The sequence below is a fragment of the Cryptosporidium muris genome, genomic scaffold (assembly GCF_000006515.1).
Source record: "Cryptosporidium muris RN66 scf_1106632353999 genomic scaffold, whole genome shotgun sequence".
Taxonomy (NCBI): domain Eukaryota; phylum Apicomplexa; class Conoidasida; order Eucoccidiorida; family Cryptosporidiidae; genus Cryptosporidium; species Cryptosporidium muris.
In genome coordinates, this window is record NW_002196571.1 from 997,243 (window position 1) to 1,016,462 (window position 19,220).

Sequence of the window (19,220 nt, forward strand, 5' to 3'; positions counted from 1 at the left end):
TTGTATGAAACAAGGGAATGGAATTGTGGAAGATAAATTAACAAACATAGACACTACATTTATATATATACATATATATATATATATATATATATATATATATATATGTATATAAGCATATATCAATATATAAATATAACTATATAATTAAAATAAAGTCTATATATTGAGTAGATAACTACGCATATCAGATTTGTGATGGATGAGGCATCACGAAATAAAGGAGTCATAGAAAAGACGATGGAGATAAATACATCTAGTGGCAATGATCATTTGAATAGAACTACTACTTTTGATAATAACGGAAATTTGTCAACTTCAGATGATGAGATGACTCTTGACTCTAGCGTGGATAACTTATCTTCTGCTTCCATAATCCCACTATCAACTGCAAACAACTCATGCCCATATGATCAAGATGAATTAGATATTAAATTAAAGACTTTACTGGATGCAACAAATGCTTATTCATGTTTACTTTCTGGTGATGAAACTCTTGCTATGTCAATTAGTGAAAAAGTTAACACTTCAGGTAAAGGAAGACACCACATAATGAGTGAGAAAGAAGAAGATGATTTACTTATTAGAGAAGCTCAGGAAGATGAAAAAATTGGAGCAAATGAACTGGAGGAAAGTACTTTATTTAAAACTCCTAAAAAAATTACTGAACAGCCTAACTGCATAATGGGAAGAATGAAGTATTATCAATTAGAAGGTCTAAATTGGCTATATCAACTATATAAATATAAAATAAACGGAATCTTGGCTGATGAGATGGGATTAGGTAAAACTTTACAGAGTATATCAATTCTCGGCTATTTAAAAAGTATTTGTAAAATTCAGGGGCCTCACATAATTTTGACTCCAAGATCTACATTGGATAATTGGCACTGTGAACTTAGAAGGTGGTGTCCCTCATTAAGAGTAGTTAAATTACATGGAGATAAATTGCATAGAGATAGTCTATTTAATCATCGAATTTTTCCCGGTTATAAAGTATTAATGAAGGAAAACTTTAGGAAATATGAAACTTTGGATTTAAAAAAGGAAAGTACTGAACATAATAGTACGAATAATACTGACAAATTCCAACCAGATTCTACAGAGAAACAAGAATCTTGTAGAATTATTGTTGAAAATGAAATATTAGAAGACCAAATACATTGTGATGATAAGAGTTTTAATGTTTGCTTAACAACTTTTGAGATGGCAATCAAAGAAAGGTGGCGTTTACAAAAAATTGATTGGCATCATTTGATACTAGATGAGGCTCATAGGATTAAAAATGAGAAATCTATTTTGTCAGAAGTTGTTAGACTTTTAAAATCAAAGTATCGTTTGCTCATTACTGGAACCCCACTTCAAAATAATTTGAAGGAATTGTGGTCACTACTAAATTTTTTGATGCCCAGCTTATTCTCTTCATCAGGAGATTTTGAAGCTTTATTTGATTTTTCAAGGCTGGATTCTGATGAACAACAGAAGCGTGTAATTCAAACACTACACTCAATTTTGAGACCGTTTATGCTGAGAAGACTAAAAACTGATGTTGAGAGAGAATTGCCATCAAAGAGAGAACTTTACGTTTATATCGGTTTATCTAAACTACAAAAAAAAATTTACTCAGAACTACTGACACGCAATTTAGATATACTTAACAATGTAACATATAACAAGACACAAATGTTAAACTTGCTAATGCAGTTACGAAAAGTATGTAACCATCCCTATTTGTTTGATGGAGTTGAACCGGGTCCACCCTATGTAGAAGGTTTCCATATGGTAGAAGCTAGTGGGAAAATGGTTTTACTACATAAATTATTACCAAAATTATTTTCACAGGGAAGTAGAGTTTTGCTATTTTCCCAAATGACAAGGCTATTAGATATTATTGATGACTATTTAAGATGGTGCGGCTACCCTTATTGTAGAATTGATGGTTCAACACCAGGTATTGAACGTCAGGAGCGAATCGACTTGTTTAATAAGAGTGGGAGTGATAAATTGATTTTTTTACTTTCTACTAGAGCAGGTGGAATCGGAATTAATTTAGCCACCGCAGATGTGGTTATATTATTTGACTCTGACTTTAATCCCCAAATGGATTTACAAGCTATGGACCGTGCTCATCGTATTGGACAGAAAAAAACAGTCACTGTTTATCGTTTTGTTACTGAGAAATCTGTTGAGGAACGTATTGTCGAACGTGCTGCAAAAAAGTTAAAGTTAGATTCATTAATTATACAACAAGGTAGACTCTCTAATTCAGCTTCTCATTCAGCACCTGATAATAAGGAATTACATGAAATGATTCAATTTGGAGCTCAAGAAGTATATCATACACGTGACTCCTCTTCAGTTACTGATGAGGATATTGATACAATTTTGGCTGCAGCCCAAGAAAGAACAAATGAAATGAATAAGAAAATGAAAAGTTTATATTCAGAGTTAAATCTTCAAAATCTAAGATTAGATGGTGGTATTAAAACTGTAACTCATCTAGATGACATTAATACTGAGGAAGAAAAGAGTGAAGGGAAAATTAGCACTAATGAATTAACTTTATCTTTAAATGAAATGCAATGGTTTGATTTAGGAGAAAGAAAGACAAAATGGAAATTAGAAAGTAAATCAAGTGATCAAAACCCAGCTAAAAAGAAGAATAAAAAAGTTAAGCTAACAGGCTGGAGGGCTACTGTTGGTGGTGGTCATGACTTTCAGTTTTTTAATAACAAACGTTTAGATATCCTAGAAAGTATAGAAGAAGAATGGGAAAAATACAAAAAATCTATTGGACAAGAAATAGAAAATATAGATAAGATCGTTATTGAGAAATCAGAAGATAATAAACAAGATGATATTTTTGCTGTTCCTCCTGAATTAAAGGAGTTAAATGAAAATCAACTACTGAGACTATTGAATGTAGCTGAGGAACACATGGAAGTAAGTATTGATAAAGTAGGTTGGTCCAAAAAGAAACTTTATTCTAGGTGTAAAGAATTATATACTGCTCAATTTATTTTACCTAGGTGCAATTTTAATGAAGCAATAGATGAACTTAGACAGATGTTTAATGATGGAAGAGCATGGGATATAAATATACCATGTGCAAGACAAAAAAAGGCAAAGAATAGGAAGTATAGAGAATTCAGTGACACTAAAAGCGATACTAATAAAACTAGACCCAGAGAATTTACTAAATCTATGAGAATGGAACGTGATGCATTACTGGAAGAAGGATTTCGGGAGTGGAATAGAAATGACTTTCAGCGCTTTTGCAAAGCTGCTGAATTATGTGGTTCAAATGTATTAGGAATTACAGAAATTCTTGAAAATAAAAGTTTTGAAGATGTAGAGAGATATTTTAATACCTTTATAAAGAGATACAACGAGGTCCAGAATGGTTCTAAGGTATTTACAAGAATTAAAATGGTAGATGAATCACAGCGCTGGCTATTAGATGCACAAGAGGCTATAAATTATGTAGTATGTGAACATCTAAAGAAAATAAAATCAAAACATCTTAGCTTCGACAATCTATTTCTACCATTTAAGCTCAAGAACTATGCAAATACTGAATATTTCACTGCTGAAGAAGATATTGCGTTATTTTTAGGTTTATATAAATATGGAATAGAATCATACAATAATGTTGCAATAAGTTTTAAGTATTTAACTAAACCTCTAACATCAACTAATAAGTTTTATTCTGCATATCATAGCATTGATAGTATAATTAATCGATGTAGTGATCTTGCAAAATCTGCTATTGCTTACATGAGAAAAAGTCATGTTTCTGAAATTCCACAAAAAAGTAACAAAAATACACCTAAACATAAGCGAATACAGAATGAGAAACAGAATACCAAAGAAACTGAATATGATGATGATGATGATGATGATGATGATGATGATGATGATGATGATGATGATGATGATGATGATGATAATTACTCTAATGCTAGCTTAGATGAAAATGAAGAGTCTGGTGATTATGGACAATACGAACAAAGCTCTTATACAAAAAAGAATCGCAATAGTAAAAGGAAAAGAAAGAATTGGTGAATTTATTTTTTACTTAATTAACAAATGAGTTTAATACTGTTTATTAGTGATATATTGAGATATCCTTTAAGATATTTCCAAGAAAAAAAGAGATGATGCACATTTAATTATTAAGGTAATGTGTATATAATAGTTCATTATATTCTAACTCTTATTAAATACTAGATTTAATAGATCACATCCTGTATAAATTTCTGCTTTTACTCAATCACTACATAAACTAGACACCATTACTTACCTAAGGAGTGCAGAAGGCGCTCTTTTTTATTGCCTTCGGGAAAGAGGCTGATAATGTAAGCATAAAGTAATATAATATGCTTTTAGATTCAAATATACTAATTTGGGCTACTATACCTACCTGTATATTGGTCTTTTGTGGTGTATTGCTGAGGTCACTAATCCAGACCACAAACCAAACAGGAAAGAGACGAGCTACTATATCTGGAGAGACTAACACCAATATTAATGACAGCTTACTCTCGAGCCAAAGGTCAAAACTACGCAATTCAGAGTATCAGCAGCATTTAAATAGATCTGTTTTACTGCGTACTAAGGGCTTTCTTCTATCGAAAGACTCACTTGAAAGACGTTCCTTATTCTATATACATAAAGATCATGGGTATTTTAGAAAAGGACCACCTGCTCCAAATCCTCTAGCTGCATTTTCTAATCCAGGTTAGTTCATTCTAAAACTTAATAAAAAAATGTTAATTCTATCCTATAAGTTGAAAAAATATACCATTATATTTTTTATAGATCATTCTGCATTATCTGGAATGATGAAGAACCAATTTGGCTTCTTAATACTCAATGGGGGAATGGGATTTCTAGTTAGTAGTCTTTTCTCTGGATTTATAGTAGCTAAATTTCCTTTTCCTCTAGCATTTTCCTTTAAGGGGATGTTACAAAGAGGAATAAGTTTCATACCGAATCTTGATCCATCCTTTTTATCTGCATTATCATTCTACTTTATAGTATTATTAGGATCAAATGGACTCATTACCTTATTATTTTACTACTTTAACTTTAACCAAATCGGTATAATGTCCATTGATTTCCCTTCAATGAACCCACAAGGTAACGTAATTAATGATCTTAAAGATTCTAATCTTATTGTAATTATAATTCATTTTATCATTGCTTTGAAGCTCAAACTAATAACTTAATGGCAAACCAAATAGATTATTCTAAACTTTTTAAGGAAGAGATTGACTCTTGGTCAATAACTGTAAGTTTTTGTAAATTTGGGATTACTTCAAATATATTTCATCTATATTATATCAAATTAAATTTCAGAATGAGGAATCCATACTTGATGTTATTGAGGATAAGCTATTGCTTAATGAACTTCCTTAGATTAATACATTATCATCTTGAATTGAATGTTTACAGTAAATTACTTAAATTTATTTAAAATCGACAATTACATACTTGCTATTAATATTGTACATCGACAGCATGCATGCAACATGTGGCGCCTTAAGCTTTTATTTTCTGTATTCAATAGTAATATAACCCAACTCTTGTGAAAATTTAAGAGAAACCACCATAAACATAGTAGACACTAATATGTGTCATGTGTGCAGATATATATAACACTATTTTGTTTAATGCACTGTCTCTAAATAGAAGCATGTAATAGAAGACATGGGGGATGCACACAGTTTTGTCTTGTCTTGCCATTCCACACTTTAAAAAGAATTGGAATATAGTGAAGTTGGCTGTTACTTCAAGTATAACAAATAAATTTGTACTACTCAACTTTTTAACTTTCTACTGTGCTCTGAGTTCTGAAACTTATCTTTTGTTTCATAAAGTGAACTACAAATTTTCATATCAAGATCTAAATTCTTAATAAAAGCATACAATACTTATTTTTTAGGACTAGATAATAATGGATTTACCTGGAAACGTGGGAGAATCAGATACAATGGAATTTAATGAAATCCGTATTAATTCAGGCGAAACGCCAATTGCAATAACAAAGGACTGGTTATTGCATTATAGGAAAGATATGAGCTGTGATGAAATGACACGAAATCAAAAAGAAGGAAAACTATATACCATACCTTTAATTAGAGCTATGTTAATGAGCCATTATAACAGGACTGCATGGAGTGATTCTGAGAGTCAAGGAAAATATCTAGATGTTAAAAATGGCCAAATTACAGAGGAAATGAGGGATATTTCACAGAAACTTATGGTAGATGATGAAGGTAGTGGGCGTATAATAATGAATAGGAAATATTGTATTAAAAAACTTGGAATTTTGGGAAGATTATCTCCTAGATGGTTTATATTTAAAGGGACAAATTTAGCAGTTTATCATACTGCTAATGAAGATGCTCATCCTAAACTATATAGTTTAATAGGTGCTGCATACGAAGTAGAAGATCGTGATTCACCCCCCCATAAGACTCCATGGTCATCACCAATAGAAATATTGAAAGAAGATCGTTCCATTGAGCAAATTGAAGCTAAGTACAGACTTTCAATAGTTACAAAAGAGCCAAAAGTTAGACATTTTTGTCTATATAGCAATACTAAAGAAGAAATTGCAGACTGGGTTAAAATCTTTCATGTTGCAAATCTGAATTTAGATCCAAACCAAGCAGCATTAATTTCAAATGTTATTACTCGTATTGCACAGAGAGATATACCACTAGCTTGGGATGCATTAGTATTTGAAGCGGAAAATCGTGCACATCGTGAGACTATGTTAAGATGTTTCGTTAATAGACTAAGATATCTTAAAGCTACCAGAGTACTAAATAAGTGGGTGAAGATACACCAAGTACAGAATAAGGATATGAATGAAGGATTAAAATTGTTAGGTCGTGAAGTAATGCTTGGTAGACTTTATCGACGTGATAAGTTGTTATTACGTGCTGAACAAAAGCGTGAATCTATTATTGAACTAATTCAAGAAGGTTACAGACGTGAAAAAAGCAAAAGTCAAGCACAATTTAAAAATTCAGCCGAAAGTATTGAGACAACAGAAAGTGATGTAGCTGCTATTGCAGCTACCTCTGCAGGTTCTCAGATAAAGCAGGGACAACAAGGAAGGGATTTCCCAACAGTATTTTATGTCAACTCAGCAGTTAAGTCATATCAGTGTAGTATTTTAGATAAGATAAATCAAGCTTCAAAATCTTCTTGTACAAAGTATTCTGCAATTCCAACGTATCAAGAAGAATCTAGAGTAAAAATTTCAAGTGATTTAAGTAAAATTTTATGGTCACCCAAAAAGTGGAATAAAACTCAACCAAAAAGTATGTTTGTAAATGTTGACTCAATATCATGTATTATTGTAAATGCTGCAAAACCCAGTTATTTGGCTAAAGATTTACCAGCAGCTCCAATTATTGAAAAAGAATATGATATTGCTGAATGTGTGGATGAATTGGTATATAGCCAACAAGATCCATGCTTTCCAAATAAAATGCTGATAGCTAAAGATGAGCAAGTTAAAGTAACTTCTGGTAATTGGTTAGCAATTTGTGGTCCTAGGATTGGATTTAAACCAGCTATTTCACCTGATTTTTTAATTAGAGACACACCAGTAAATGTATTAAGAGTTAATATTAATGTAAAGTCCGTAAGCTTAAATGAAAGATTTTCACGTTTATATGTTGGATATTACCAGTATTATGCTAGAGAGCTACAAAATATGTCAGCATATGAAAAACTCACTATTATGGCTGCACTTACTTATGGTGATAATTATCAGGAATCTCAACTTAGCACAATTAAGTCATTAGTTTCTAATGTTAAGGAGAAAGATGATAATTTATGTTCAATGTCATCTACTATTTCAAGTATAAGGAGACTTTTTACTGCAGCTACTATGACTAATAATGAAAATGTTGATTCAGAAATTCAACTAGATAATGAAATTTTGGAAAAGCAAGATAGCAGTAAATTTATGCCCTCAAATTCGACAATTTCTTCGATAAGATATCTTTTTAGCAGAGGACTAACTTCAGTTAAAGATACTGGGAGTTCTCAAAACAAGTCACATAATAAAAATGCAACTGCAGTAGCCTTAAAAACTGGCAAGTTGATTGAAGGATTGGTTGCACCACCTGAACTGAGCGTAGTTGATCCTTTTCAAACAATTCAGGTTGACAAGGCTAATGATATACGAGATAGTACTGTTCAAACTTATTTACGAATTACTGCCTTCCACCAATCATATACTTCTGCTCATGCTGTAGGTATTAATCCAACTTATGACATAAACTTTTGTGTAGAGGTTCCATTATTGGCATCTTCCAATGCATCTCCTGAGATGCTTAGACAGATTAGAATGAAAATATTTGAGGAAGCTATTTGTACAATTGATTTATGGGTCAAGTCTCCAGTTGAAAATATTCCAGACGAAGTAATTGCATCAATTGATGTCCCATTAAAAGATTTATGTTCTATGGATAAAATAGTAAGACAAAGAGTCCAATTTATTTCTGTTGACTCCTTCATTTTTAAGCAACCAGTTCCAGATGTTAACACTAGTGGTGAAGGAAATACAAGAGCAGTACAGATTCTTAAATATTTGGGATTATTGGATAATGATAGTGAGGAATTAGAATATTTATCTTTAGGTCAGTTAGATGTTGCTGCTGATACTACTGATGACATTGATATTATGGGAGAAAATCCAATTTCACCTGAAACAATTTGCTTAGGTGGACTGCAAGCCCTATCTTCATATACCTTAGATTTAGCAAGAAATAGTATTAAAGCTAAACAAGGAGATTGTGTTGAATTGTATATAGGGCAAGTAACGCTAGATCCTGCTTGGACACCGGGTCTATATTTTGTTGAAGTTATTATGGGAGATGTAAGTTGCGTTACACATTTAGTACAGACTAGATATGATAGTGCAGCTGCTGATTTTCGTTCTCATTTATATATTCCAACATATGATAATCAGTTAAATGTAGACCCTAAATGTCTACAAATACTGATAAGACGAGCTGTTGGTAGTGAAGATCGCTGTTCATCACTTGCACGATTACTGCAAGACTCTGTCATTATGGGGGAATTATTAGTGGATGCAACAAAGTTGAACTTGAATGATCCACATAGCAGTAATGGACTATATGCAGTATTTAAACCTACTGCATCTGCATTATATGGTAGCAAAGGCTTAGACTATGCACTTCAAATTGCACAATTAGGCCCTAAATCTACAGAATTACAAGAAGCAAGGCAAGATATAATGCCCAATGTTCAAATTAGAATGATGGTGACATTGAGGAGGAAAACAGACGTTACATTGAAAAAAGTTATTGACCAATCAGATGATTTCAAATTAGTTGGTGATACAGCGTTGCTAGTAGTTGAGGAGGAATTGAAATATCCAGTTTCAAGAAAAGAGTTTCACCAAAGGAGTTGCCCAGGTAAATTCGATCCAATGAAGGCTGGCTGTTTAGGTTTGCCATTGCGTCCTATTGGTAATTACATTGAATACGAACTAGGTGGCTTTCAAAATAATTCTGACAACCAAATTAATGATCTGAACTTACTTGACCAGAATCACTCTCAATCTACATTATATGAAGAATTAAAAGCTATTGATGCACAACCAGTTCCACTTTATACGCAAGATCCAGTACCTGCAGAATTTTATTTACCAGAAGATCCAAGAACATTTAGAGATCGTAAACTACCTGGTATTTGGCATCGTATTCTTACCGATGGCTTTAGACCAGGCGAAAGAGTAACAAGATTAACACATCGTGTAAGGCATGTTCCTGTTACCATTATTGCTATTTTCAAAAATCGTACAGCTTTATGCAGATGGCCTGAAAACATTGATATTAACCCAACCGAATTCCCGGAGGGCTGTGTATTTATCCCTGAACAAAGATTAGTTATGGGAGTTCCTCTTTCATTTTTAACCACACCCCACAAAGCAGGTATTCATGTATATGACACATTAATAACTAGATATGCAGATAACAGTATCAATGTATTTAGTCACATTCTTAACTATGGTGGATATCTACCACTGGATGTCAATCCCATATTTTGTGAGTATGAATGGATATTATTTATTAAAGCGGAAACTCCACAGCAAATGACTTTATGGGCTACAATTATTAGAAATACAATTCGTGAAAAAGCATTCCGTAGAGTGAGAGCATATGAACGTATTCGTGATATAATGAGCAGTGAAGAACGAGATTACAAAGATTGCAAAGCCTCATCAATGAAATTAGAAAGGCATTTATTAGGTGTTGCTAATAATAAAGGAAAACGCTATGATAGTGGAGAATTGGAAGTAGTAATAGATGGTGTCAACGTCTTATGCAGAAATACTCAACCTTTAAACTTTTACACTGTATTCCAATGGTCACGTATTCCGAAAAGGTTATATGAAATTATTGAAAATGAGTGCAATTATGATGTTAAGAGTAATTTAAGACAAGCAGTAAGACGCTTAATTGAAGAAAGAATATGCAACTTTAATATGGATAAGAAAGATGTTAAAGATACTCTGTTACCACAGCAACTGCGTCCAGCTCCAATAGACTCTAGGTTAGCTGAACTTCATGCAAGTTATATACCTTTTGGATACTCAACACAAATAAAACAAGGTGATGAGAATTCTGTAGATAAACTTAGAGAGGAGTTTATATCTCTAATACAAGATATAACATTCAGCTCGTATTATGTATCAGATACATGTTATAATGTACTACCTGATGAAACATCACCTTATGAAAAAGATTCAGAAGATGCTAAAATTTTAGATGAAATTAGTGGCGAACTAGTGGGCATAATTCCTGATAAAGTTGATAGAAATAAAGCAATTAATGATATTTATAATACTTACAAGTGTAGATTTTATAATAATAAGAATAATTGTGAAACTGGTGGATATGTATTTAATACTACATATATTGAAGCAAGTGATGAAGTACCAATTTTAGTTATTAAAATATTCCAAGAAAATACTGAAAAGGTTGAGGAAATAACAAGTACTATATTGGATGGTACTGTTAGAAATACTGAAAATGATACTTTTGTTGGTCATGTAATATTAAATACAGTGGATTACTTGACTCCAGAGAATCCATTTAATATTAAATTTAAAAGAATTATACCACAATATTCATATGTAATATCTGCATCAAATACTGGTGGTAAGAAATACGCCTTCAAAAGTGTTCAAGAAGCATTGGAATTTGTGCTAGATCAAGATCCAGAAATAACTGTTGAAAAATTCTACCGTGCTCTTTATGGAGAAACTAACCAAGCACGTAGAATACATGGCTCATGGAGAGTTAGAGTAAAAGAGGATGTTGATTATCACGGTGATATATGCTTTCTAGTAAGATATGGAGCAAAGGATATTAGATTACTGTCAGAATTTCAACCAACAGCTAATGATTACAAAGAGCACATTTTGGATTACCACAGGAAACAATTTGATAGCAGTGGTATTCCATATATCAAAACTCCATATGATCCAAATACTCCTTTAGCAAACAAGATTTCTAGAGTATATGCTAATAAATTTAAACAGTTAAATGGTGATACCTTTGATATGTTGAGACAAAATGGAAGCGATATTAAGATGTTAAAGGTAATTCAAATGTATTTGTTGAGACCAGCTGAACAATGGATATATGAACGTTGTATTTATGAACATATGATGTTCTTGGAGCCATTAACTGATCTTGTTGAAAAACAAAGCATGTCCCGATGGAAATACTTGCTAGCAGATTCAAGCAACAAGGGTTTACAGCAATGGGAACAACTTTATAGACAAGGGTTATTACTACATAAGGTTGATGAATTATCTCATGATAGCTGGTCAATATTAGTAAATGCTAATGTTCGAGATAAATTACCACAAATTTTGCTGGAACTTTGGAATGAAGATGAATATTTAGGCGAATTTCTATTACCATCACTATCGTCTCTACTACTTAATAAAATTAATTCAACTATTAGGTTGTATTCATATTCAGCATCAATTCAAGCTGAACGTAAAACAAGATATGATACACGTAAAGAGTACTTGTCTAGTGAAAAACTATCTACATTTATAAATATGGAAGTAGGGTGGAGAATTAAAAGTACAACAGAAGGTGTATTCAATCTAATAGTTAGGGATGTACGTAATGTAGTATCTGAAAATACTGATGACTTGAATGAAATTAAACCACATATTAATGTGTATCAATATTTCAGTGAAAATGATCAATGGAGATTATTAGCAGCAACACCATCAGGTATTGCTACAAGAACAATATTAGGTATTGAAACTCCTGAAAGATTGAAACAACAAAATATTCAATGGAATAATGTATTTGTATTTAATAGAGATCGCACAATTGATATGCAATTCCCAATATCAATTCCAGCAATGATAGAATCAGTCCCTGTAATCTTTAATTTTAGTGATCTACTTGTACCGTCACTTAATAACCAAAAAACTAATAACGAAAATGATGATGAAATACCTAATGAAAAGATTTGGTCTTTATTAAAATCCGGTATTCCAAATTACTATCGCCCATATGTCTGGATGCAAATTAGTGGTGCATATGATTTGAAAGAAAATATTTATAAGAAGTGGAGATCTTTGAATGATGCAAGCAAATGTGGTCATGATACATTATTCTCATATTTAATTGAATATGCAGAAAATTGTAACTCGTGTGTATTACGCCAACTAGATGAAGATCTGGAATGTGCAAAGATAAGATATCACATCTGTGAGACAATCTTAGGTATTGACCATGTTCAAGCATTTTGGGATAATGTCAGATATATTGTACGAAGTTTAGTAGTATTTTCATTAAGAAAGAAATATAATGTATTTAATTGTGAAAAATTCCATGTCGGATTACCATTACAATATACATTTGGTTTACTATCACTAACAATTGAACTATTAATGAATTTTGGAGGAGTCTGTTTAACTAGTGAAGATGTATTCTACTTGATATATGCAGTTTGTGGCTCAAAACACTCAATTACAATAGGTAGTAAACACAAGGAGCAGAGAATAATTAAAGGAGCACTGTTACCATACTTTACAACAGAAAAAGATGATAAACAAGATGAAGATGATAATATGCCTGCTCAAATTCATGATATTATCTTTTTAAAGAGTGCATTAGAACTACTACACCCATATGAATATGATAATATGGTAGCATCTGGATTCCAACTAGAAGAAGTGTTTTATAGTCTGCTAACTGCACTATTCTCTGGCTCATTACCAACCTCAACACTAACCCAATTTTATGACTTACTATTTAATGTTTATTTCCAACCAAAACATATATTTAGAAGTAAGAACTATCATAAAAACCATGATGAATCAAAAGAACAAAGTCAAAAAGATGGAAACAATTGTGAATCAGAGAATGAGATTTATGTATGCATCAGTCGACGTTTAATGATATGTCTATCATATCATATAATGATGGAATCATATCGTGAAATTAATATTAATCCTTTAATGTCATCTAAAAGTATTCGTGAGACAATTAACTCAGTTATGTCTATGATGACAAACCCATTAAATATGGTTCATGGTATCGAAAGAGCAGACTTTATGATATTTGGTGATAATAAGAAATATAATACTATACACAGATTATATAGGGCATATATATTATCATATCAAGAATGTTTATGGTTTACAAATAAGCAAAATAGTGTATTAGAGAAGATTATCAATATGACACCATTGCAATACCAACATGGGAGTGATGCACCAACTCATTTGGGTATGAGATTTATAGGTGGTAGATATGTTCCAAAAACTGTTTTGTCTCCTGGTTTATCATTGAAAGATTTAACTGAATCATTGTATCCCTTAATGAAATTCCAAGCATTATATGCAGGTCGTAACTTACATCAGCTACCACCTGGTGTAGCAGGTTATGTTATAATAAAGATTGATGAAGTACGTGAATTTGCAAAATACAATGAACCAATTTCACCAGTAGTATGTGTACGTATGGGTCAATACAAAGTAGCAACAGATCCGGCAACAGAACGTTGCTCAAGATCATTTATTTGGAAATCAAATAATGTGTTTATGTTCCCTATTGAAATATGGAAGCCTCCAGTACAGAAAAAAATTCATGGACGCCATAGTTTAATACATGTAGTGGAGGATGATGTAGAAGCACCACAAACAGTTGATGTATTTATTGAAGTATTAGATTCTGAAGCATTAGATGAAGAAAATAAGATATTGTGTTCTGCACAATTAAGTTTGGATAGATGGCATAGTGGTGGTGGTAGCTTAGTACTGAATAAAGATAACGAGACATTGGCAGTATTTAATGATTGTAGTAAAATGAGCCTACTATTTTCTTGGTATACATATGTCCCTAATAATGAGTTAGATACAAGTGCATTGTTACCATTTGCATTTGGCAAGCAACAATGGGGTGATTATGGTGGTTTCCATGCTATATACGCTCCAGTAGATGCACAAAATCTTCGTGATGAGCTTTACCCAGATATTAAAGATAAAAAATTAAAAGATTGGGAACAAGAGCCAAAACAAAGTGTACTTGATATTATATATGGAAAGAGGAAAATGGATGAATCAGGTGGTAGTTTGTCTACAATTCCAACAATGCGTTCAATGTACCCAGGTAAATTAGAAATTAGCACAGGAAAATATGGCCCAACTAGATCACAACTTCAGCAACTATTCTTCTTTTCAGTCCCATCTTTACTACCTTATGTAGATGAAATTGTAGAGAGTTTTGCAAAAATATCGATGAATCTATCGAATGAAAAGATTTCATTAACTCCTGTACCACTCAGAGAACTTATTGCTTCTATAGTGTTATGCTCTCGTGGTACATTAAGTGAGAAGGCTGAATTATTATTTGATTTGTTTGGTTATGATGATGCCAATCGCCTATCAGTATCATTTCACTCAATGTATTACTCTCATACTCCACAATATCCGGGCGCAATTCAAATTGGCTCACAAGTTAAAAGTCATCTTCCAACAGAAGTGTCAGATAAGTTGGGCGTTGCTCCAGCAAATGTGATATCACTGGCAGGCATTGCAGCTATTGTGCAAACAGCATGTATTAGGGCAAATATTCCACTAGATAATGTTAGTATATATCAAATTACAGCATCAGTATTTGATCATTATTTCGATGTTCCAAGTGTACTACGTGCTTTGATCATCCCACCAAAAGGATATGATGGTAGAGTATCAAGGGAATATATCAAGCATCATTACAATAACTTGAAGTATGATACAAGAAGTATTTCAAATACAAGAGATGCGAAGTTATTAAACTTTAACTTATTTGAAAATTGTTCCGATGAATTAAATCCAAAGTGTAAATCATGCTTATCAGAAGCAACAGCAATTCTCGAGAATGATCTACAAAGTAAATATATATTAGATGTAACAAGGCTAATAACGCATCATATTCGCAAAAATGCATCTCTTGAAGGTCTCTTCGGTATTGATTTCTCAGCTCATACTTGTCTAAGACATTTAAATATTAGTGATCCTTTCCCAGGTCTAATTAAAACACTGAAATTAATATTAAGTGGGAAAAGAAGTAAGCATGAATTGCGTGTCATCGACATTACAGTTGATGAAAAGGGTCACTTTATTGATGCAATAGTGCAATATGGCAATGATACAAATGATGAATTAAATAAAACTGATGTACGTGGTGCAAATCAGTTCAGACAAGCCTTTGAATCAGGATATGCTACTGTTGATTTCCCAAGATTGGTATTTAGCGAAGGTGCAGCAAATGGCAAAGAAAGAGTCCCAACAGCCAGCTTTGTTTTTAATTTGCACAATATTTTAATTGATAAATATAGCTTCGTTACCAGATTCTGTGACTTCTCACTTGTAACGGAAGCTATCAGAAGAATAACAGCAAATGATCGTACTTGTGAACCTAATCAATATCTAAAAATTAATGTAGAAGTCAATGTAACTCTAAACGAGCCAAAATCCTATCCACATTATACTGTAGATGAAATATTAGGAGTCCCATTAAAATTAAATGATGATATGAATAATCAGATAACAATGATGAATAGTGGAACTACATACTTTGGAAGTACCTATTTAAAAGAAGGTAGCACTCAGGCATTATCAAATATCCAAGAGGGGAGTCAGAGCCAACGTAGTATGTTATCAGGTATAAATAATGATGATATTTATGTTGAAACAGAATCTATAATGACCGAAGAAAGACTACAGTCAAGACAAACATTTGAGCATAGTGTCTCAGTACACTCAACAATGCCTATATCTGATGAGGCTATCAACAATTCAAATAATGATGAACTTATTAATAGACAAATCTCAAATAGTAGTGGAGTAGTTCTAGAACAGTCATCAACAAAAATAAGTAAGATACTTTCATCTAAACAGTCATCTTTAAAAAGAGAAGATAGTAATTTAGGACCAGCAGAAATGAAATCTATTGATAACCGAGCTTCTAATAATATTGTAAAACAAAACACTCTACAAAATCAAACTACACTACTAAACCAAGCAACCTTACAAAAGCAAGATACATTAGAAAAACAAGAAACACTGCAAAATAAAGGAACATTACAAAATAAAGGAACATTACAAAATAAAGAAACATTACAAAATAAAGAAACATTACAAAATAAAGAAACATTACAAAGTAAAGAAACATTACAAAGTAAAGAAACATTACAAAATAAGGAAACATTGCAAAGTAAAGAAACATTACAAAGTAAAGCAACATTACAAAGTAAAGCAACATTACAAAGTAAAGCAACATTACAAAGTAAAGCAACATTACAAAGTAAAGAAACATTACAAAGTAAAGCAACATTACAAAGTAAAGAAACATTACAAAGTAAAGCAACATTACAAAGTAAAGAAACATTACAAAGTAAAGAAACATTACAAAGTAAAGAAACATTACAAAGTAAAGAAACATTACAAAGTAAAGAAACATTACAAAGTAAAGAAACATTACAAAGTAAAGCAACACTTGACAGAGAAAATAAAAATTTTGAAAGTAAAAAGACAATGAAATCAATTGGTGAAGATAATATTAAGAGTAGCTATTCTGAGTTATCATCAGCAGCTAATTCAAGATTGTCATCAAAAGCTCAATCAAAAGTATTATCGAAAGCTTCATCAAGAATATCTGTAAGTATACCACCAGTGAAATTACCATCTAAGCTTGGTGAAAATGAAAATTACATCTCTGCTGAAGATATCCCACTAGTAGATGTAGATATTCTCACTGAGGAACAACTATCTATTGAAAGAGACCAAGGAGACCAAGATCAGCAGTTATCGGCACCAACATCTGTAAGCACAAGACGTATAAACTCTCAGACAAGTTTACTTAGTGCAATTAGTAGAGGAGCATCTACAGTGAACCTATGTCGCTCATTTACACGTGGGAATTTGGGTAGTTATTACGATGTGGAGCCTCATACAGAATATCAAGTAGATATTCCATTCCGTCCACCAGGACAAGTTGAAGAAAGGCATAATGTCCGTGTATATATTGCAGATAGTATACGTGTGCTGAAAAGTAAAGTTATGGACGCTTGTAAATGTATAGCACAGAGATTAGAGGAAAGTGGTATTGAAAATGGATTATATAAAGAAATTATATTGGGACCATATCATAAAGTTGAACTAATTGTAACAGATTTTGATGGACATATTAGATATATTCCATTGGACAATGAAACTCATACACTGGAAGATTATATATTATCTAATGAGGAGCTACTGCAAGAATTCATCACTTCAAATATGAATAGTATCCTAAATGTTAGAATAAATCATCCAAAGCAATTAAGAAATGAGAAGACAATGGTTATAATGAATGAATTACAACACGAAAGTGGTGGAGCTGGTATAACAAGCATGTATTTAGCAAATGAATTAGCAAACCATGAAATACTAGATGATGGTTTACTAATTAGGAATCCTTTGGGTTTCCCAACATACTTCCATAGGTCACATTATTCTATTAAACAAAAAGTGATTGAGATTGAGCCTGGAAAAGTCGTCTCATTGGATAATTTATGCTTTGTAAGGAAATCAGATATTGTATTAAGTAATTTGGCTAGAAGCATAAATTTAGATTGGAATGTAGATGAATGGGTTCCTGCAGTTGCCATTCGTTGTATTAATACGCTATTGGATGAATTAGAAGGTATTGGATCAGAAATAATTCGTGGACGTGTCTCACGAATCCCACAGTCTGTAATCAATGCATCATCAATAATTGGTGGTTTTATGCCTGTAACACTAGGAGCATATAATCCAATATCAGTAGCATTTGATTATGGACAAAATATAAGAACAGTAGGTATAGCTGGCAATTATAGAAATCCAATTAATAGTTCATCTTCAAGAAGAATTGCAACAAATTCAAAGGCTAAATTGACAATTAGCAAGAAATCTAACTCAATAGCTAATAACAATACTACAAATTCAAATACACAAGTTGCATCAAAAATTAGACCCGAAAATATTCTTGCTTCAGTACATGGATGGGATTTATCTTATGAAGTTATACTACTAGACTTCCATGATTTAATGATTGAAGGTGGAACTAGCACACGAGAATCTATCTGTGTAACTGAAAATGATATAGTCTTTTGTTTCAGACAACCAAGTGTAAGAGATAACTTTATCATTAGTAACCTGACAACAGATGAAAAGATTAGGATCATGTCTTTGTCGGAATGTGGCATGTGCCCACAGAGAATAGCTCTAGAACTATCTGAAGATAGAGTAGCAGCTTTGAAAAGTGGTTCATACTCAATGTTATACAATAATCAACCAAGAGCTGTTGTTGTACCACATCAGCTAGTATGTGAGTTCTTAAGACGATTTAGAGCAGCAATTGAAGAAGACAAACATATCTTAAATTAATGTTGAAAATAAATTTAATGAAGTTTACTTCATAAACTGAATTAAAAAATTTAAATAAAATTATTAATAAAATTTAGCAACTAGAACTAGAAATAAAATTGAATTTACGGAAATATTAACTATCTTTCGTATTTAACTTTTTTTTGTACTAAACCTTTATTCTGATATTAATCATTTGCTTAATTGAAATGTACTTTGACCACTTTTTCTTAAGATTCCCACAAATAAGTGTAAA

General features: G+C 32.1%; 3 protein-coding genes across 3 annotated transcripts, besides 6 other annotated features; all 3 read left to right on the forward strand.

Annotated features, from left to right (window-relative positions):
- Window positions 1–60: 60 nt before the first annotated feature.
- Window positions 61–146: a microsatellite.
- A 52-nt stretch (window positions 147–198) lies between these two features.
- CMU_026800 (chromatin remodelling complex SNF2H, putative) lies at window positions 199–4,065 on the forward strand (the record flags this gene model as incomplete). The annotated part of the gene is made up of 1 exon (XM_002139985.1): window positions 199–4,065. One exon carries the CDS (start codon window positions 199–201, stop codon window positions 4,063–4,065), a length of 3,867 nt encoding a protein of 1,288 aa, XP_002140021.1.
- Window positions 3,881–3,951: a microsatellite.
- A 314-nt stretch (window positions 4,066–4,379) lies between the features above and the next one.
- Window positions 4,380–5,421, forward strand: CMU_026810 (uncharacterized protein; the record flags this gene model as incomplete). The annotated part of the gene is made up of 4 exons (XM_002139986.1): window positions 4,380–4,740; window positions 4,822–5,180; window positions 5,267–5,293; window positions 5,362–5,421. The coding sequence occupies 4 exons, from the start codon at window positions 4,380–4,382 to the stop codon at window positions 5,419–5,421; spliced, it is 807 nt and encodes a 268-aa protein (XP_002140022.1).
- A 538-nt stretch (window positions 5,422–5,959) lies between these two features.
- CMU_026820 (uncharacterized protein) lies at window positions 5,960–18,985 on the forward strand (the record flags this gene model as incomplete). The annotated part of the gene is made up of 1 exon (XM_002139987.1): window positions 5,960–18,985. One exon carries the CDS (start codon window positions 5,960–5,962, stop codon window positions 18,983–18,985), a length of 13,026 nt encoding a protein of 4,341 aa, XP_002140023.1.
- Window positions 11,149–11,176: a sequence feature (AT_rich).
- Window positions 16,555–16,723: a sequence feature (A-rich).
- Window positions 16,806–17,015: a microsatellite.
- Window positions 18,977–19,090: a microsatellite.
- Window positions 19,091–19,220: the final 130 nt, after the last annotated feature.